This window comes from Diadema setosum, chromosome 21 (assembly GCF_964275005.1).
Source record: "Diadema setosum chromosome 21, eeDiaSeto1, whole genome shotgun sequence".
NCBI lineage: Eukaryota > Metazoa > Echinodermata > Echinoidea > Diadematoida > Diadematidae > Diadema > Diadema setosum.
Genome location: NC_092705.1, coordinates 15090744 through 15113892, shown reverse-complemented (window position 1 = coordinate 15113892; position 23149 = coordinate 15090744). Strand labels below are relative to the sequence as shown.

Here is a 23149-nt window from a genome sequence, read left to right as displayed (position 1 = left end):
TTTTTGCTTCATTTTGATGGAAATATTGCCCTTGTAAGGGCAGCATTCCAACCACATTCATCTATGCAATGTTCAGTCCTGTGCATGAAGTGTATTACGCTACCCCTTCAATATGTAAGCCTATCGAATGTTAGTATACTAGCACCGTTGCTTCTACATTGTGAAACACATAACAGATGTGACTGCGCCTTGAAGGGGAATCTCTACTCTGTTGAATACTCCTGGTGATTCAAAAAAAAAAAACCAGAGCCCTCTATGTCGGCAGATTGCAGTAAATGGCTTCGTCCTCGTCCTCGTTATCTGCACTGCCATCCTTCTGTCCCTCTGAGCCTTGCCTCATGTTGTTGTTGAGGGCGGGCTTCGCAGAAGTACGCCCAACTGCGTCTGCCTTCATGACTTCGGCGTTCTGGAAGGAGCTAAAGTCTGCAATGTTTGACAGAGAGAAACAACATTTAGAATCAGAATTTAGATTTGCTTCATCTCCTTTAATAAACAGTTGCAGAATATAAGTCTCGTCTCTTCTTTTTTTTTTTTTTTTTTTATAAAGCAAGCAGTTACACTAGTCATATAATGTGTGTCCATGAATAATATGAATACCAACAGTAACTCAAAAGCAAAGAATATTAATGCACTACCTACGCCTTTTTAATTCCAGTCGAAGAGTAACCAATTCCATGTGTGTAGTGGAACACTAAAACAGATGAAGTATTGTAGCTTTGCTACAGGTGCTGAAGCATATAGTGCAAAATGTCTGACAAATTGTTTGCCTCAAATGCACAACCATTTGGACTTGATATGAATTCTGCAAATTGCACAATGAAACTTTGTGTGAGAACAGAAAAAGAGGACAAAAACAACAATCTTTGCATTGCCATTCACAGCACAATGCATGGATGTAACATACAATATATGTCACTTTGAAGCAAAAAAAAAAAAAAAAGTAGAAAAGGCCAAGTCATTAAAATCCCAAGTCTTCCTCTGAAAATGGAAGATACTCATAGACAATTTAATGAAAAAAATGCATACATCATAATCATTAAAAAATCATATATTTTTCATGCAAGAAAGAATGAAAAAAATGAGAATCATCCCATGTATGTTTACATGGCCTCACTACAGCATGCTGTGCAAGATATCTCAATGTGATATCCAAAGTACAATTATGACGAGGTGGTAAAGATGTAGGCAATAATCATTAACTGAAGACAAACACGACCAACGTCAATGCCTTCATATGACACTTTCTGTTCACACTGTCTGAAATGCGATGAGAAACAGGTGCTCAAGATCTTGCAAGCAGCGTACTTCTGACACATTATGACTACAACCCTCTGCTATTCTTGCATTTACATGAAACAAAAGATACACAAATTATACAGACTACAAGCAGGAAGAGAAGAAGATTAAAATGGAGGATATTCCATACATGGAATCCGTGCAAGAAGAAACAGCACTTAAAGGAAAGATGAACGTTGAAATAAGATTATTTGAAAACCCAGTGACAAGAAATAGTCAATAATCTTTAGAAAGTGTAATATACTGCTTTGAATTCTGAACAGTGAATTCTGTGAAGCATTGCGAAAGTACTACACCCATACACTCAAAGGTAAGAGTTTCTTTTTGAACTTCTCAAACATGAAACACCTACTAAAATCAACAAAACATTCAGTGTATTTGAGAAGCTCGAGTAAAACCAAAAAAGAAAAAAAAATGCAACAAATAGCCAAGAAGTATAACATACTGTTGTATCATAAAAAACAGCCAAATTTTGTTAAATTTGGTTCAGACAGGCCTTCTTATAATGTTTCAAGTGTCATATGTGCTATGCACAATGAAGGTAAACCAATTTCACAGATAGCCTCTGAGTACTGTATACGCTATAATTTTCGCGTACATAAATTTTCGCGAATTGCCGCTGTCACACATTTTCGCGAGTGGTTAAATTCGCGATTGGGGGACCAGAGAAAATATGAAGTGGCAAAGAAAGTGTGAATTTTCAACTTACTAGCAAATAAGAAAGATACTAGTTATACACTGCATGAAAAAAACTTACCAAAATCTGCAAATCAGTAAGTTAGAATTCAACATTTTTGAAGTGGTTAAGTCCATCGCGCTAGATTTCTGACGAGTGTTACGAGGGGTTGCGATAATGGATTGACTCTACAGTATTCGTAAGTAGACGTGGACTTGCCCGACCACCCCAGACGCTGTTAATACACTGTGCTGTGCGAATGCTACTTACAGCGACAGGGCTGTGTATACTAGTTAGTAGTTAGACGTGGACGTGCTATACGTAAACAAGCTTTAGCCAGTATGGTCTGTTCGGTAAGCCGTGACATGGTATACTAGTACTGAAATGTTCGTATCATCAAGGCGAGGGATTCATTTTGGAAGGTAATATTTTCGCGTGTTGTTAATTTCGCGAATAGCTCCCGACTCGCGAAATTCGCGAAAATAAAACCCACGCGAAATATAGAGCGTATACAGTATATTCATGAAGATAGGAAACTTCATCAAATCTAAAATCTATATCTACTCTCATAGCAGTGGTGGATCCAGAGGGGGGCGCACCAATGCGCACCCCCTCTTTATTTTTTGTTAAAACAAAAGAAATAAAAAGAAAAAAATGAGGGGGTGCCTTCGCCCCCTTTAATTTTGCAAAGGTGCCTCCCCTTTATGGAATTCCTGGATCCGCCCCTGCATAGTGTACCCAAAACATGAAGAATTACTTTGAATCTTCTCCATATCAATGAGAAACCAATGAACATGCTGCCAGATTCACCAGGTCTGTTTTCAACAAGCTCATTGCCAATGCTAAAATGCAAACTATATGTAAACGTCATGAAAGCTGATCAGTGACTATTAATTTTGAAGTTTGAATGTTACATTCAAACTGAGCCACTTTCTTTAACTCAATGTATGCCAGTGTTGGTGGGGGGGGGGGGTGTGATTTTGAGCAAAATATTATGCGAACTTGGCAAGAATTTGACTGAGTCAGGCATGCAAACATGGCACATAAAGAGTTAATCCAGTTCTTCCAAGCTAAATGACAATATTTAAACACATGCATACTCATGCACTCTTTATTGTCATTCTAGTACAGAAAGAGTTGGCAGCATTCTACGAGAAGCACAATGTGATGATCATGCAAGCAAACATTAACAGAACTCATAGTTTTCCATAATTGCAACAAATAAAGACGTATTAACATAGCAAATAACATATAGCAAATGAATCATGTTTCAGGCAAATATTGAAGGGTTTTCTTCTTCTTTTTTTCATGAAATGAATTACCTTAAACTGTGTTTTGCACAATAAAATTTATAACCTACACTGATTCATTCAGTTTTTCTGGGATGTGATAAAAAGGGGTATGAATGGTTGTACAAAGCTACATTTAATTTCCATCTGAACCTCGACCTTCATATAGTGTGACAGTACATTTGTACAGTCACTTACCTATCAAAGTCATCAGTCTGTACACAGGGTTTGACACTATCTTTTATTCTCTGGTGGCAGGTTTGGGCCAGTAACATTCTTCAATTCTGAAATTTGGTAGCCCGAAAAAGATATGTGGTGGCCTGAAACAAAAGCAATGTAACACTCCATTTTGAATCTTAGTTGCTGGAATGGGGCAACAAAAGAAAACCTTTTCGGAAATTTGGTAGCTCGACACAAATTTGTAATGGCCCCAGCCCTGCTGTACAATATAGTATGCAAAGAGCCCATCTTTAATCATCCGATCAAAATACTATTTGGACACACATTCCCTTACAATCAATGTCATATGTCTTTCAAATATTCCTAAAGCTTTAAACCTGCCTGTGGTTTCAATATTCATTTACTAAACACTGATGATTAAACAAACAATCTGCTCTGCATATTATTGATAAGTTTATGTTAATCGTAATTTAAAATGATGCAGCAAGCACTGCCCTGATTCTAAAATATGCGCTTGAACAAGGGATCAACACTAGCATGATTTTTTAATTAGCAAAAATAGATACGTGAGCTAAAATCTTAGTGTTTTCAACTGCCTGTGCATTAAGACAGGTAAGACAACAAGACCACTTTTAAGAGAATTGCATTTATAAAGACTACCTGTTTTTAAAATACATTGTTCTGTTTCTATTGGGTGGTCATAGGCAAGTTTGAATGCAACTGTGCACTGATCATTCATGCAGTAAAGGGACTGTGATAAGTCTTCTACAATTCACAGATTTGATGAGTAGCAGCTATATGGTGAATATGTGCATGTTTGGTATTATCAATACTGCTTCCTGTGCACAGATAAAAGAATGTCATGGGTTTCAAAGCAACAACATGCACTAAAAAAAAAAAAAAAAAGAAATGAAAAAAAAAGTGTCTGAATCTTAAAGATTCACAGACAAGAGATGTAGACCTTTAGCCAAAATGCACCAAATCACCAAGAAACAATGTATTTGTATCATTCCCACTAGCACTTGCCAAGGCTACACAACCTGCCCTTTGCATGAAACTTTGTGTTCATGGTTTACCTCACTTCCTGGGAATGTGTGGAACGAAGCCATCTGATTTGGCATGAGAATGAAAATACAACAAATAGCAAACATGAGCTGTTATATATGCCTCTACAGAAACATAGGTTAAGAGCTATGAGTTGATGGATTGTATGAGTTAATTGCCCAATAGAGTGCAACCTAAGATATAAAGGAAGCAGTTTAATAGCTGACGGTCGATATCAGTGCCTGGGAGCGTATATAATGTCATTATGCCTTCAAATGTTAACACTGCTAATGACTAGAAACATGTACTAGGTTTTGTGCCATGAGTATCTAATGCGTGTATATGCACTGTAGGCCTACTGCAATTTAATCCCGACAAAACATTCAGCATTAAAGTGACAACACTGTAGGCCTACAATACATGTAAACTGTATTAAAGCTAACAGTGCATCAAATAAAACTCATTTCTTCCTTTGTACCAATCTGATATTTACCTCCGCCAAGGAAGGAGGTTATGTTTTCATTGGTGTTTGTTTGTTTGTTTGTTTGTCTGTGTGCAAAATAACTAAAAGAGTTGTGCATAGATTTGGATGAGACTTGCAGAAAAAGTTGGTAATGACACAAGGAAGAGATGATTAAGTTTTGGTAGTGATCTGTGAATTTTTATGGATTTTTGAAGGATTTTAAAAATCTTTTTGCAGACAGGGTCAATGAACTTGGGACTTCAAGCTGCACATATTTAGAGGTTTTTATACGCGCTCTAAAAGCGCATACTCTGCTTGGGCGAGGCGCCACGCAGCTGGACGCTGCTGACATAAACAAAAGGCTTCTTTATCACGCAAAGTGGATTTTCAGCATGTGTGCATGGGTGGAAATTAGCCAGTTGCTTGGCATAGGCCTGCGCTCTCAGAGTACTTTTCTAGTTCATACAAACTTTGAATGCATATTTAAGCCATTTACATGCTAAAACACAAGCAGGACTCTTTTTCCCCTCTCCAACAATGCTTCAATGGGCTTTGAGATCTTTATAAGCTATAGTTTAGTCCCAGTCAAAATTTTAGCTCTGTTTTAGCTCGTTTACACACAAAACAAAATTAAAATGATGTTGAGAGTCTTTGAATAAAGTGGACAATAAGTAAATAAACCATTTATCAAAAAATTACAGAATGTATGCGATAAAAAAAATGGCAGAATTAGATTTGTACGAATCAAGGAGTCCTTTATTCTGAAGAGGGACAAAACAACTGAATGGAAAACCAGTCTATGTTGGATATAAATATGGATCAAGTACTGGGGAATCCTTACATGAAGCAAACAGAAGGTCCTACAGAGCAATCTACAATTGATCACTCAAAATGACCACAGACTAGAAGAGAGAGGGAGAGAGAGATGACAGCCATTCTGACGAAAAAGCGCCTACAAAAATCATGTGCTCAGAGCACTGGATGGATATTCCTACAAAATTCCAAAATTTTTCCATCAGTCCCTCTCACACCTGTCAAAAACTGACCAAGTTAAAAACTTAAAAAGAGAACAAACTAGATATTTTGCTTTTGCCAGAAGGCAAATTGAAATGATATCTGAAGAAACTGCACTCTGCAACAGTTGTTTATTTCCACTGGTTCCACTAGATTTCTATTCTGCAAAGTTGAGAGTCCATATAAGGAACAGAAATTTCTATTGTTTTATCGTTTTTGTTTTTGTTTTTGTTTTTTTTAGATCAAAGTCTTCTATCATCTACTTTCTAGGCTTGCATTTCAGAAAGATAATAAACAATATAGAAAACAAATTTGAAAGAGCAGCCTTCAGTTACGACATGAAACAGCTGTTCTATCGTTAGAGGCATATCGTAAGGCAGATTATTTTAAGTATCTGTAAGGAATAAATAATCCCAAGAAGCAATTAGTTTTTAGAAACACAGGACAATGAAAAGCAAAAAGTGTGCAGATAAGACATAACAGTCAAAAAAAAAAAAAAAAGGTGTAAAAAAACCCCACTGATATGACATCTTTTGAAAACCATGGAATACATTTCTTGATACAGTTGAACCTCTCGTATCCGGACAAGTCGGGACCGGGGCTCATCCGGATAAGGGATTTGGCCGGATACGGGAGACTCAATGCTTTATACATGTACATATACATACACATGTACTGATGTAGCCCACTGTAGTACCACATGTAGTAATGTGTATACTGCAACCTTTTCATTGTTACATTTGGGGATGTTTGGGGATGTTAAAATGTCTGAGGGTAAGCAATATGGAAGGAAATTTGATGTAATGTATGTTGATCATGTTGGAAGTAATATGTAATTCATGTGTGTTTGTGTAGGAGTTCTCAAGGAGTTGGGAATCCCCCTTTCCTCATGTAATTATAAAAAAAAAAAATCACGGCGAGATTGCGTCCGTATAATAGAGAGATCCGGATAAAGGGAGGCCGGATAATAGAGGTTCAACTGTACTATGATGTCTTAAGTTACACAGGCAAGAAATATCAGCTTTTCATGATGATGTGAAATGAAGCACATAAATCCTGATTCCGTGCAAGATACATCATCTAATTGTGTGTATTGCCCACAGCAGAATATGAGAACTGCTATTACAACAGCAGCATATCAGCATCGCATGACTGTGCTTTAACCTGCACAAGTCCACGGAAATGTTCAGAATTTTAAGATTTTCAAATGGTGGAAATGTTTCAGCCTTGACCAGTTATCATTGTATCTTCACTGTCCCTCAATTTCGCACTTAATAGCAGCATCAGTTATTTTCCGTACTTTCACTACAGGCAATTTGCATTCTGGCATGACAAGAATACAAGTCATAAGTTGACTGCTAAGCTTTTTCTAAAGATGAAAAGCTTGTATGGATTCTGCACTAAACAATTTACCAGTATTAAACCAATAATTATTTTAGTTACTAATTGTGACCTCATTGTGTAATGAGAGCAGCAGGCGATAGAAAAGGCAGCATTTGTAATTTGCAGTGCATTTAAAATATACAAAAACAAAAACAAAACCTACAGCACTAGAGAAGTATATCACGTGTTGTGTGTCATGATACATCTTGTGCGCTGCCTTCAAGGCCCATATATTCAGATTCAGACATTCGCACCCTTAAGGGCCCTATGGAGGAGAATTCAGATGAAACTTGTCAATGAAATCATTGTACATTATCTTTACTAATAACAAAACTAGGTCTCTGCTGCAGTAACAGTTCATTCAAAAATTAGATTCTTTAAGAAATCTATATTGATAAGCATATGCTCCAAATGCTCAATCCTGATTGGTTGAAAGTAAATATTTCTGAATCATTAACTTGTTGAGTTAAAAGAGAATGTCTAATGCAGTGAGGCCAGGCTGCATCAAATTAAAGGGAAAATCTTCATATTTTGCTAACACGATAGTACAAATACATTAACCCTGAAAAGACTGGGCTATTTTGGTATCTCGAAAGACTGGGGGGGGGGGGGCCTAAAGGGCCCCCCCCCCCCCCCTTAAGATCTCGGCCGTGGATCGCGCGATCGCCACGGAAATTTGCACAATGGTAGTGTGCGATGTAATCTACAAGATCGTATATTTAAATTTTCCAAAATAGTCTTCTTTTATTTTATTTTGATTAATTATGCTAATCTATGCGAGAAATCAGACCTTTTTTTTTATCTAAATCAGTAAATAAAGCTCCAAAAGTGCTCATTTTTGGTCTAGATATTCTTTGTAGCATTCTTAGCAAATGTACTTGAAAAAAAATTCGGTATCAAAATTAATTCCTAATTTATTTTATTGTTTTATGAATTTCTTATGTATTTCTTTGTTTTTTCGACCTTTTGTTTTTGTTGTTTTTTTCAGCAAAATTTGTGGCAGACCCTTTTTGAAGCATAATACTACTAAAACAAATTGATTTTAGCCATTGAGAGTAAAAATAAGCATATTTATATGAACCATATGATAAAACTCAATTTGTATTGACTTTATACACAAAATCGCATTTTTGAGCCATTTTCGGTCTCACGTGCATGTACAAAATGTTATGTAACTTCAGAACCGTACCCCCGGGCGTCACAAATTTGGTGTCAAAATGTGCGGGAAACTCGAAAGAAAAAAGTCACAGAGCATCGCGGCGAGAGCATTGCGTGTTGCTGAGTAATTGCGTGAAATGTCGAGGGGGGGGGGCCTTTTAGGCCTCCCCCCCCCCCAGTCTTTTTAGGGTTAAGTCTGGCCCACTTGGTCCAAACACAGACTTGCATGATACACATTGTAAGATTACTTTTAATAGCTCCCAAAGTTTAGCTGGGGCCAAGTATCTAATTCAATCAAACTCATATATTAGACAAAAAATAAATAAATAAATAAAAAAAAATGAGTAAATTCAGAAAGAAGATTTGTTTCTTTTTTTTTTTTTTAGTGCATTGTACAGCTACCAAAGGCAAACACTTGGTACATGCAAAAAAAGCTTGTCCTGTAAAAATTGGTGCTTCAGTAAGGGAAAAAACAAATAAACTAATGGATAAAATATCAGTGCCCAATAGAGGCTGGCCTTGGTTCCAGGCTGTGCCCTGCAATCAAATTAAGCTTTGCATGGAACAAACCTTAAAAGAAGATTAATTTTTGACTGTTTGAATTCAAATTCCATTCTTTCCCGAATAGACAAAAGTATGATAAGTAAAAACAGTTGTCTTTACAAAGGTCCATCAACCATGCTGTCATTCTCACAGCACTTCACACCACATATTACTATACAGGCCACTGGAATCAAACCCAAACCAGTGTCGTCACTACGATCCCTGGAGCCCCCACCTCCCCCCCCCCCCCCCCACCAGACTACCACCTGGCATTACACTCATGTTCCACTTTTATCCTGGACTATTGGGGATGACAGACCTTCCTCACAGACACAGGTACCATAGCAGCTAGGATTAAACCATTGATCTTTCTCATTACGATCATTACTAGGGGAAACTGCACCAACCCAACCCCCCCCCCCACTACAACATTTCCACATGACATACACTGTAGATGGGATGATAATATGTACCAACATGCTTGATAATAAGTTAGTCTCAAAGGAATACCAACAATTTGTCTGGAACCAAGGCTACATGTGAGATATTGCAAGCGTAACAGAAACACCTTAAAGTACACTAAATTTAATGTGGGAAGTCGTAAGAAACGTGAGGTACTCTGAAGGTGTTCTTTTCGTTGGCTTCTTTTGGCTGCACAAAAACAAAAACTAAACTATTTTTCATGTGCAACAAATCATAATTTAAGAAGGGAAGAATGTTTGATCGGAGTTCTACACCACATGCTCACAGTTTAGACATTTTCTCACGATCCCCCGAAGAAAAGTGGGACTGATATCTAGCTCTGGTGCTACAGGTAAGGTGAAGAAGAAAAATCAGAAAGATTTCACAGTTTTCACTTCAACACAACACAAATTTTCCGCAGAAAAAAAAAAAAAAAAAAACATCCAAGAACAAAGGCTTGAAGTTCTTAATTTTGATGTCAATATCATATCACCACTTTATCTAAAACATTCAATTCATAACATAAAGTATTTTGAGAGCTGACTATGATCAGAGTGCATCTGGTATATTTAGTACAATTCATCCATCACAAGGAAGAAAAATATTCAGCAAAAAGTACAGTAACATGTACTCTTATCATCTTACGAGGTAGATACCTGCTTGGACATTCCATGGTAATTTCCTCAATGCGATTAACATTACATTAATCACACAGGATCATGATTACACTTCCATGTTCATAGAATGAGTGGCAATTCTCATCACAATTTGAAAGAAAAAACAGACATGTAAGGATCATATCAGATTAATGTATAACAAGGCATGCAATCACACTCTTGTGAGAAAATAATCTGATTAAAGGTTCAGCAATAAAGTGCCATGTACAATGTTATTGTGATGTCTATCAACACAGTATGTATCTTAGATCTTCATTGTTTTTAAGGGTAGAAGCTTTCACTGAATACTCCATAGTCTAGAAATAGTACACTCTATATATTATTCTCACTTAATCATAGCCCTTGTCTTGCCATTGTTCCATCATACCATCTTGAGTAAAAACAAACAAAAATCAAATTAACCAACTGTGACTTTTCTCACCAGTGTCAGAAGATAAATATAGACTCATGATGCATTCACACCAAATCGCAAACTGCATTGAGCTGACTTGATCAATCAATAGCGGAATTAGTTACGCGGCATCTACTTTTATCAAAGACCTCACACACAAAGTTGCTTTTTTATATGTTTTGCAGCCTGAAATGTAGACTAACCTGCCACACAGTAGTCTCCTTCCGAGTCATCTGCATCATCACTGTCCCTCTCATACACCTGTGAGTAGTAGACTCCTCTGCCAGGCTCGGGCTCGGGTTCATAGGTTGACAGAATTGATGACCCATTTTTGCTTAGTGTTGATGTCTTTGAAGCTGGGAGTGTGTAAAAAGTTGTCATTAGACTTGTCTAGCCTCTCTCCATGTCTGTGGCATTACTCCAGGAGGTCTGTGGCAAATACTGTATACGCTGAATATTTTGCAAAGTTTTTATTTTCGCAAGGTTTTTATTTTCGCAAATTTTGTGAGTCAGGTGCTATTTGCAAAATTAAAGACACATGAAAATATTGACTCTGATCCCAATGTGGATGTGACGTACGCATGTACATTTCCCGTTCAGTACAGGACTCCACGGTCGCAAATTTAACCATTTGCAAAATCTTTGGGAATTCCCGATTCGCAAATATTTAGACTCGCGAAATATATGGCGTATACAGTAATCATTTTCTTTTTCACACTTTACTTTTGTTGTGCAAGGTGGGGTAATTTCGATCCCTGTTATTGCATGTTGAGAGAGAGTTTGATAGAAGCACAGTGGACCTGAAGTTCAAATAATAAAGCTGAGATTGGTCAAGTTATTCACATATACTTCATGGCTACATAACCACAGTTGCTTCTGGCAAAATATTCTACAACTTAGAGTTAATTTTGAGTAAAATGTGGCTTGTTCATTTATCTCTTTTTTCTAAACTCTTTTCCTCCAAGATAAATTAAATCAGACCTCTTTTCAGGAGTCTTACAATATCCTTCCAATTTTTATCCTCGAACATTCTCCTCTCTCATGACTTTGGACTAAATCACTTTTTCAAACACTTGCAGAGGATTAACGAATGAGAGTATGTGGTGGAGGTGTTACACCAATTTTTAAGTGCTCTTTAATCATATCCCATGTCCACTACTAAAACATGGCCATACCTGTCAAAGCCATACAGATAATACAGATTAAATAATTTTTGGGTAAAATACACAGGCCTACAGGTTCCTTCTGATTCCTCATCTACATCTCCCCGAAGATATTCCAATCCCTCCCCCTCAAAGATAAAAGCAAGACATCTTCACAACAATGTGAACTACCTGCATTCATGTCCTCATAAAATCCACCAGAATCACCAGCTTGGTCTGGGACTGTCTCTTGCTCTGCACTATTGTTCCTTGGAATGGGCATTGGTTTGTCCCTCCCCGGGGAGGATGCTGGCTTCGGCTTGGGTTTAGGCTTGGGCTTTATGTCCAGGGCGGGCTTGGGGAGTGGTGCCGGCTTTCGCTTCAACATGGCTGCCTCCTTCTCTTTGCGGTTGGCCTCATTCTTCCTGTCCCGCCAGCAGAAGTCCTCGCCCTCCACGCCGTCGAGGCTGTTGTTTGAAGGCAACACGCGAGGGAGCCGTACGGGAGTCGCCTTCCCGATCCCGGTACTGCCACTGCTGGCACTAGAGTCTGTGGAGCTACGAGAGTGTCCAGGTGGCATCCGAGCTTCTTCCAAGTCGCTGGTGTCCTCAATGACGACCATGTAATCTCCTGGAAACAGAGATGGCAAGTCAAAGATGCATGAAAAAAACATATCAACTTTGGGAGGGCTGTTTTTGTTATTTGTATTGAATTGTATGATATTTGTTGTAGAATCTGCTGTGCGAATTGATGCATGACCATGACATTAAACTCAGTTGCTGATAAATGTAATTTTTTCTGCTTGGTCAGAATATTCCTTTTTGGAATTTAGAACTGTGCATATCTTATGTTTGAAGTATAGTGTCTTCACTAGAATAAACACAAGAGAACAGCAATAACTGGAAAGAAACTAAAAATCAAAGATCATGAATCATCAAATTAAGTTGGTACTTACATTTAATTGCAGTTAAGCACCACAAACGGATGGATCAATTATTTTGATAATTCAAATTACTCATAACTAAACATGAAAATTCAGCTGCAAGGACTTTGGTGACTAGAATTCGTTGACCTGTTTCTTAGATGATGCTGATATCTTAAAAGACTTTGCAAAAGCATAACAAGATCCATATGGGCAAAGGGCCAGGTATAGGTCACTGTAGAGAAAGTCATATCTCACCTGGAATCTTCGAGGTGCCAGCATTGGGATCAGAGGGGAGGGTCAAAGACTCCTGTCTAGGGGGGACCCTGGGACCCCCTCCAACACTAAGAGGGAGCTCAGAGAGCTGAGGGGCGAGGTACTCCTCTTCTTGACCCTCTAGGCTGGTGTTGTGCCCCTTGCCAAAGTATTCCTCATTGGGAATCTGGTAGTCATGGTCGTCATCAGACTCATCTGAGATACCCATGTCATTTCCTCCTTGGTAGACTCCAACTGGAATGGGGGTCGGGTGGGGGGGGGGGGGAGGAGGTGGAGGTAAAGGGGAGGAGGTGAGGGATGGGGTAGATGACAGGTGTAGTTAGAACTCAAAACTAACTTTTTGTGGAAAACTATAAACCTTGACATGATATGATTCTATTTCCACTTGTGTGTTGGAAACCCTTTTAGCAGGTACTGATTTTGAAAGGGGTCACATACATGATAATCTGAAAACACACAATTCATTCACATACATGTAGATAATAACAATCCATCATACAGACAAAATAACAAATTAACACACTAGTCAACTCAAAAGATCAAAATCATTTCTAAAGCCAATTATTTTGCAGTAATAACAAACTGATACAAATGAATAAGAATGCGACTGAGAAAAAAAGATTGAGAGGCTAAAATATTATCTGGCCAAAAAAAAAAAAAAAAAAGAAAGAAAAGGCACACACACACTGTAAAGTTTAAAAGGATTTAATAAATAAAACCAATATCTTCTTGTAAATGATACAAACTAAAACAATACAGCTGCTCATTTTATTTAACGATGCGTATACGTTTTGTAATCAATTAAATGCACAGTTTGAATCAAAAGGTAGTGTACTGCATTAAATAGCACTGTCACTGAAAAAAACTAGATATATCGCTACGGCTACTGATATGCCTCCGCCATAATGCATGGTTCTCCTAATAGGTCTATAGTACAATGTCTTGACAATGTGTGATGACAGTTTCACACAATTGGCAAAATACAAGTATTAAAATGACAGGTTTGACACAAATGTGCTGAATGTTCACTTTCCTAGAACTAGGTTCAATTGGATGAAATTGATTAAAATGTCAGAGTGCAGGTATTTGGGGGAACTGATGATTTTTACTTGACTTTTGACCCTTTTATAAGTTTATGCATTGAGTAATTTTCAAGGTATTGAGAAAAAGTATAATTTCAGTATCAAATGGGAAAATAGCATTATCTAAACCTGGTCTTTGACCTTTGACCTCACAGTTCCACAGAGAATCACTGTTAGGTAGAACATGCATAAATATGTAAGTTTCATGATGATACCTTGAGTTACTTTCGAGATATGGAGGAAAAAGTGCAATTTAGCACTTTCACTTGACCTTTGACCTTTTGACCTTTGACCTTTTGGCAAGAAACTTCCCCAAAAATATATATTGGGTAATACAAGCCATACATCAAGTTTAAAAAAAAAAAAAAACAAACCTTCAGGCATATTGCATTTTAAGGAAAGTAGTGATATTTTGAGGAGTTGACCTTGACCTTTGACCCCCTGACCTTTGACCCATGACCCCAATTTCCCTAGATAATCACTGCCCATCGGTACAAGCATATATACTAAGTTCCATGAAGATACCTTGAACCATTTGCGAGATATGGAGAAAAACATGAAATTTCAATTTTTTTTTCACAAAATAACCTGTGACCTTTGACCTTTGACCCTGAAATCCACACAAAGTATTATCCCCCAAGGATATACCCTCATACCAAGTTTGATGTAAAACCACCACACGGTTCTTGAGATATCGACAAAAACAAAGCGGGACGGACGGACGTACGGACATACGGACGTACGGACGGATTGACGACCCGAAAGCATAATGCCTCCGGCCACTTCGTTGCGGAGGCATAAAAAGAAATCCATGTTTCAGATGTGAAACATTCAATTTGCCCTTTTGCTGCTCTACATGAAGAAGATACCACCAAATTCACGATGGCAAAAGCATTCTTCAAATCTTAAATCAGTACTAATGTACTCGGTACTTAACATTTCATTCTATGAAATCTTCATCACACCACAAAACATGTGATTCAAGTAAAATCTAGAGTTGTGATCAGGACTAGAAATTTAGGAAGGTTGACACAACTGTCCCAGTGGCAAGTGGCTAATTAGAATTCATACTGTCTAGTCTACAATCTACTTCTTGCTCGGGATATTTTAGGCGCCTTACATGCTGTAATGTGCTGGAAATACAAATAGGAATCCTCCAAATTTAGCCACTTTAGTTGGTGAGAATAAGCTCCAGACAAATTAGTGACAGAGATAGAGAGAGGGGAAGTAAGGAGAAAGGAAGCATGTGGTAGTCAAACTCACTGCAATGTGATTGTAATCATATCCCAGGAGAATGTGAATGTTCATTGCATGCTGGCAGTGAATCATGCAGCACCTTAATATAACCCTCCTCTTCTTACTTGAAGATGTTGAGAGAACAAACCAGACAAGGCACATTCTTCTATACCACAGTCTCTGTTTTGTTGTTGTTGTTGTTGTTGTTGTTGTTACTCATCATATATAAGTAGTTTCAATTAAGGAATTTCTTAGCTCCATAAAATGGAATACATAGTGATAATATTCCTGCAGGGACAGTATTTTTTGTTTACAAAATGGTTAGACCGACACTTTCATCAATCAAAATATATTAATAGAATCAATATATGTGAATTTAGATAGATATATTGGTTATGTCACAATGAATACAAGATTTTCTTCATAGAAGGGGAGAGTTTTGCCAGTACATAGCCAATGTTTGGCATACAGTGGAGCACTGCACTATGCAGTGGGAAAAAAAAAAAAATCTCTCTTACCAATGGAACTGTGGCAAGTCAAAGATTTCTTTTATTAGAAAATCATGATTAGAATGACAGCCAAAAAATATTTTATTCACACATTGGATGGATCATTCTGGATGCACCCAATCCTCGCTCCCCATATCTATTTTCCTGAAAGCTCTCTTTGTCCTTACATAACTCCACGGTTAGTGACACCAATCCAGTGAACAGGTGGCTTACATGCTGGTGTGGATCCGTGCATTCTCCTACCTGCCCCTAGCGACGGGGAAGGGTTGCTAAGGATAGCGGGGGGAGATGCGCGATGAATTCTGCCTTGTTGGGGGCTTGGAGGAATTGAACTGTTTGACGATGAGTCCAATGAGTGCGAGAAGGAGGAGGTTCTTGTCCCCAGACCGAAGCAGCGTGAGCGGTCAAGAGTTCCATCTCGTGGGGGCAGCTGCATCTGAAGTGCTCTGAACACATCCTCAACTGTAGACACACCATCTGTTCATACCAATCACATCAAATCACACTTTTGATTAATGCACAGCACCGACTTTACCACTCTGCAAAATGTGAGGGGAAATTTAAAAAGATATGGTACCAATGAATATTCATATGCATCAAAACAAATCTTTCTTTGGAAATGCATAATGTAATCAGACTGGTCTGGGCCTTTAACTCAATAAGGTACATACTGGTACAATGTGCACATTTCCTAACATGGACATCACATTTTCTCTTCACGATATTTCATATCAGGTCAATTCTGGAAGATCTATTCACTTCCAGTTACAAAGCTTTCATATCCTCACATCACATGACTCATTCGTATGAAAGGGCCGAGATAAACATGATAAACAACAAATCGTTGCAATTGTATGACATTTTCAAATGTTTGACCCTTACAAATGTATGTAATTTCAATGAAGATGTGGAAATTTTACTACTATTAAGACTGATGAAACAGCAAATGTAAACTTAACAATAGACATGTTAGCTCCATCCCGTGCCATTGTTAGGGTTTGAAAGATACCAAAGTGCATACCTTGAGAGACCTGGTCTCCATTATAAACAGGATTAGGCGACATCGATGACACCACCTCGCGCTTTGCAACGATAACCTGCCTCATCTGATCCAACGTCTCCAGCGAACTGTCGCAGAAGCTCAGAGATGCATCTCTAATGTGGGATGCCTGATAGAATGTTCAGGATAAAAAGCTTATCATCATAAAGCTATCTTTACTGGAACCATGAAAAGTCTATCAACAGCATGTCATTTTGACAAAATAATACAAGACATTGTTCTACATGTGCTACAAAATGACGCTCTATCCTCTTAAGATTTAAATATGAATTGATCAGCAAGTGTATTGCATCATTCTATTCATGTACATGTTCACATCATAATCAAACAACAATGCATTTTCAAAAATATTCAATACTGCAATATTAGGACATTAAATATTCCACATATTTTTAAACATGAACTTGTACATCTAAAGATATTCAGTTATCAAAACATGACAAAACAAGTTGAATAGTTCCACTCTTTGCTATGTAATGATGTGAAAATTCACCTAGACTGTTGCAGAATTATTCAGAGAAAAGACTAAACAGTATTTTCACAAAGTCCACTGACCTTTAGACATACATTGTTCATGGTAGGTCTTATCTGAAACTTTTAAACACATCTCTGGCATGAGTTAAAACTCTACATCATAGCAGCAGAAACAGTTGTTCTTTGGCACAAGGATGCTAGGATGGATTTATTGATGCTTACACAACTGGTTACAATCTGTCAATCAAGGAACAGGATAATTGTACATTGATTTATTTCCCTTATTTCTCACCTTGTACTCTTCAAATTCTTTGGTTTTGCAGATGACCAATTTTCCCATTTCTGTGTCTTTACTTACTGCCTGAAAGGTGTGATAAAAGAGAACAGCAAAAACAAATGTATGTAACATGTGGAGAAAACACTACGATGTAAAATGAGATTCTCTGTGATCCAACCAACCAATTCTGGGTATCACCAATACCTAGGTGCCGTGCGCAGAGCAGCATTTTAGATGCATTATGGGATAGCTCAAGGGACAAACTTGCCCCAGTTTTGGTTGCACATGCACTCAGATCATGCTCTGTCTTTATCCAGAGGTATTTTTTTGTTGAAGATTTCTCTGCTTTCCATCATGTGACCAGTACATTGAAGCCTTGCAGTAGTGAACCATGACTCCAGTGACCGCAAATCAGTAAAACTTAGAAACTTTCAACTCTTTTACAGAGACTCCAACCCCAAGCACCTTCTGATCTGGAGATTCTCCCGCCTGAAACCCCTACCAAACGGGAGACTCCAACTTATATGTGCAAAGCTCACATTAAGTGCGCAGAGTGCAAAGTTCCTTGTGGCCAGGGTCCAGGGCCCTTAAGCGGGCCCTGGAAGCTCTAGGGTTCTAAATGCTCCCTCGTGCTATCAAAGGCTTATTTTTCAACATACAATGATACTAAGTAAGAAATCATTTCAAGTGGGAGACACAGAGCCAGTGTGGGAGAAATTGAATCTCAAGCAGGAGAACGGGAGATTTTGCAAAAATGGGCTTTCGGCGGAAGATCTCCCGTCGAAAACGGGAGAGTTGGAGTCTCTGCTTTTAAGCTGAATTACAGCCAAAAAAAACAGGGGTAACAATGAAAAAGCAGACAAATAACTCTATTGAATCGTATGGGAACTGCCACTTGCGTGAGACAACCAGAAGTGAACAAGGGCATCGAGAAATCCCACAGTGTATCTGTGACAGAGCTCTTCAGTGTGTGCAGAAATTTTCTGCGCATTGGCGATACCGAGAATTGCCACAAATGAGCATATATCTAATAACTATTAAGCATCTGGATTCATTTAGGCATACATTACTGAGCAATACATGAATAAAAAAAAACAAAACTATATACGTATGTATTCAGGTAAATGTCTTTTGGTATATTTGTGCGTAGCCATGTGCCACTGACATTTTTCTGGTTGTTAACAAGTTAGCACTGAAAGCATGATCCAATTGACCTCCCCATGTTGCACATGAACAGTAGTGTACAGCTAGCGTACGGACATGGCCTCTGGCAACAAAATGTTTACATTTATATGCCACAGGGAAAATGAACAATGAACTCAAGCCTGTACATCATCATGGCGGAAAATACCTCTCAAAACCTTACACAGAAGCATGCCTAATAAACTCTTCTTTGAGGCAGGCTGTAGTGTATACCACAAAACATCTTGATATTTGTGATATCTGTAGGCCTACAGCACTTCCTGATCTTCATTTAGAACTTGCACCTGTATTTGCACTCACAGGAGTAAATAGGCCAACGGATTCACAGAAAAGACAAAAATTCTAGCATTTATCAATGGACCAGTGAATCCCCTGCACTGGATTACATGGCTCCACAGCACACTCTAAAAAGATATGGCACATATAATAGACTTAATAGCAGAAGCGGCTTGTCAAACTCAAGGCTCTGCATTTACACACAAGGGAAAACAGAAGGCATGGAGAATTAGTACAAAGAGTTTGATCCACATGGTTGAGCAGGGTATACTTAATTCTGTGCCGACACGGACACACTCACGCAGCATGAGTACATTGCACAGTAAACAGATACTGAAGTAGAGTCTGGCTTTCAAACACAATAATGCCAACTCACCAGGGCTAATTCCGCTTCTAAGTTTGCCTGCTTCACCTTGTCTGCTCCCTTCTTTGATTTCTTGAGATTCTCAATCTAAAACAAAAAAAGACAACAATGAAAAAAAAGGAAATATAAGGTAACAACCTTTTATGATACTTAGATGTGCTACTGAAATGAATTAATCTTTAATATACAGGTTTTCAAAGATTCACCAAAGTAGAAATTGTCTTCCTTGCTTGAATGTACCGTGACATGTACTATGTACATTGTAATACTAATCTATGTAAACACACATATTTGAGAACCAGAAGTGAATTAAAAAAAAGTATCCTCAATTCATCACTGAATAAAAACTTCACAGAAATATTGCACCAATCAAAAAAGAACAGAAGAAAGCTGTATAGTGTGGCACTAAAATCAAGGCATGAAAGAAATTCCACCTAATCCTTCTAAAGGAGTTTGTAGATGACCACGAGCGGATATGGTCAGAGTGGACGAAAACAATTCTTAGTAAAGTGAGAAAATGAAAGCATGACTCATTGTGCTGCTATATTTCTCTGACCTTTCAAACAGAGAATTCTTCTTGTCCTAGAGACAACTATGATGCAATCATATTCTCCCTACAATTTGATGACATGACCAATGCACAAAGAATACACAATGATATAGTATCCCATCATGCAATGCTTACAGTCGCACTATATGTTCCAGTATCTTATTCAATTATGAACTGTCTTACTGTTCTTGTTGCCTTCATTTTCCCTGCCATGTAGAAGTATAATCACATTAAATCATCACAGGTTTCAGATAAAGAAATATTTTATAAAGTTGTGCAGATTAGAGCAGGGAAATGCATGATCACAAAATAAGAGCAATTAAGTGAGCATATGCCTATAGAGTTAGAAACTCTAAAATACATTAATCATTATTTGGCAGAGGAAAATAAAACACTTTTCACTGACACTTATAGCTTGTGGGAAATCGACACTGTTGCAGTTAGTACTTAGCAAATAAAGCATGTGAAAACCTTGTGTCAGGTTCTGTACCACAAATCAACAGTTGTGTAACTCATATTTTGTCTATGATCCTAAAACCATGTCTTAATTGCAGCTGGAAAACCCCCTAGGAATCATATCACAACCACACTATTGTTGTGACTCTGTGGAGCATGACTTGTCTAGCCTTGCTTTCACACGTACATGTACTGAGAGTGCTTAATTTCAATGCTGAATTACAGACATGATTACAATTACGATTTGAATCATCGTTCATTCATACGACTGAGGAAGGCTTTGTGGATTCTGTGGTTTAAATTTCACAGCAAGGAGGGAGGGTTTGGCTTCTTTTTAAGTTCCAATCAATCACTCTCGAGTCACAGATAGCAAGTACTTGACTGCAGAGTAAGCATTTGAGGAGTGCGGTCTTTCTGAGCAAGTACTTGAAAGGTCAGAGTAAGCTCCTCCCCAAAAATAGGATTGGAGGTCAATTACATCTACATAGTCGTTTCGCTGCTTGATTCTGGTGAAACTTGGTTGGAAAACACCTCTGGACCATCATTTAAAACACGATTGGAATTATGATTCAAATCATGTTCCGATTCCAGTTTGCATTCACGTGGCAAGAATGCTTCATCTGAAACACAACTGTAGTAACTGCATCATTACATTCATGTTTTAAATTCAACACTCGCAGTATGAGTGAAAAACTAGGATAGTCTACAGTCAGTGAGTTCCAATCCTCTCATCTGACCACCTTATGTCAATTTCAAATAAAACACTGTTTGTGTTTTGATTTGATTACATACCATATACACTGTGGTAATTATCATTGTCAATGCATGACCTTCTCTTTTACCTCTTTGCGGTGTGTGTCATGTAAATACCTCCCCCGAAAGACCGTCTTTATATGCACAGAAGGTGCAAAGTTGCGGCCATAGTACACACAAACTATTTTTTTTTTTTTAACAACACCTGGTTATTTCCCACAATATGAAAAAAATCATTTTTGTCACCTACACTTTACTTACGGTTGACAGGCTCCACAGAAGATTCTGTGTTAATGATAAACCCCTCATTGCAATCTTAGATAACTGTTAAAGATACCATTACTAAATACAATGTACACCTGTTTCTTCTTATTTTCACTCACCCTGTATCATGAGCTCCTTTTCAATGAATCCTCTTTTACATGGATACATGTGGTGTACCAAAATTTACAGGAACCACAGTTGTACAATATCAGAAGTGTATCAACTCAATCTGTGTATTAACTACAGTAAAATCTGACCATTTTTTTGCCCCTCCCAAAAAACAAATTTTTATGCTCAAGCACTAACTATTGTTGTCACTAAAGATCTAACTTATCAATTTCAGCAAAGTTGTACCTTTGCTTTTACCATGAATTGCCACACACCATTTTGGGGGGTCTTATCTGAATGGAAAAAAAAAAAATGTTGTCTAATACATTGGGTGATATAGTCCAATAATCTTGCAAATGTGTATATAAAAATGTGGGCTTATAGCACAGAAATGACATACAGCAGAATCAACTGTGTGTGGTGTAAAACACATTTAACAACCCCCCCCCCCCCAAAAAAAAAAAAAAAAAAAAAACAGAAAAAAAGAAAAAAAAATATATGTACATCACTTTCCCATGTTTGAAATGCATTTTAAAACCCAGTAACAAAATGCCTTTGCAAATGCCTTTTGCATCGCGTTCCTAAAGTTGTTGTGATTATCATTTTTGTCATGAGTCGATTGGGAGGCCTTGTCACTGAGCAGTTTGACCACAGGAGCGGAGATGTGTAGTTGGCAGTGGTTGGCATGGGCACGTCCAAGCTGTAAATGCATTTCAAAGCGACTTTGCATTTATCGACTCTGCAGAAATGTGTTTCTGGCCCCATAATCAAAACAGCTTTGCATCTATCAACTGCCCAAAACTCTCTGAAAGTTGCTTGGAGACCTTAATTCTGCATCAGAACTGAGTTAATAAACACACCGTCGTTGACAGGGATGGTCGACTTAATATGTCTTTCTTGTGTTTATTCATAGTTTTCTACTATAGTTCAGTCAGCTTCAGCCAGTTTTAGCATGTAGTACAGCATGGTCCTGCATGTTAAAGGTTATTCCACTTACCCTAAACCTGTTAAAAGGAGTGAATAACAATGGCATTCATCCTAAGGCCAAAAAAAAAATTGTTGCATTGGCGTAACATGAGATTTTCAAATAGGGTCGGTCGGGCGGATTTTTTTTTTTTTTTTTTTTTTTTTTTGCTACCTGCATTTTATGTGTAAAACTCGTGCTCAGCTCAGTAAACAGTTACAACTGCTGCACCGAATGTGCTGTGTTCATCTATTCTACAAATCATTTATGAGGCCGATATTACTGGAATTATACCCCTTCACAGAATTTAAAGATGTTGAAATCCCTATCCTGAATGTTTTCACTTCATATTTTACTATTTTGACTTAGATAAGATAGATGCAAATTGACCCATATGTACGATCTTTTCATCGCACACGGCAATCTCTATTACAGTCCCACATATACAGATTCGTGTAAGTTCTCCACACAAGAAACCTATGGCAAAACTGTGCACAATACATCGCAGTCTGAATGCTACGTATACACTGGATAAATCTTGTTAGAGTACGTGTCCGTGTTGGAAACAGATGACGTAATGATCAAGGAAGGCTGTATGCGAGGCGCTAGATCTCTCCCTCGTACATCCGATATCCCCAGAGCCGTTTCCACTTCCGG

General features: G+C 38.0%; 1 protein-coding gene across 1 annotated transcript in view; it reads right to left on the bottom strand.

Annotated features, from left to right (window-relative positions):
* Window positions 1-253: 253 nt before the first annotated feature.
* The window catches only part of LOC140244348 (uncharacterized), a 60914-nt gene continuing 38018 nt past the window's right edge, over window positions 254-23149 (bottom strand). Inside the window, exons 5-12 of the mRNA XM_072323990.1 lie at window positions 19410-19484; window positions 17570-17638; window positions 16765-16912; window positions 15957-16220; window positions 12899-13150; window positions 11899-12348; window positions 10780-10932; window positions 254-423 (exon numbers count right to left, since the gene is read on the bottom strand). Of these exons, the coding sequence (XP_072180091.1) occupies window positions 254-423; window positions 10780-10932; window positions 11899-12348; window positions 12899-13150; window positions 15957-16220; window positions 16765-16912; window positions 17570-17638; window positions 19410-19484 (1581 nt within the window). The remainder of the gene's footprint in view (window positions 424-10779; window positions 10933-11898; window positions 12349-12898; window positions 13151-15956; window positions 16221-16764; window positions 16913-17569; window positions 17639-19409; window positions 19485-23149) is intronic.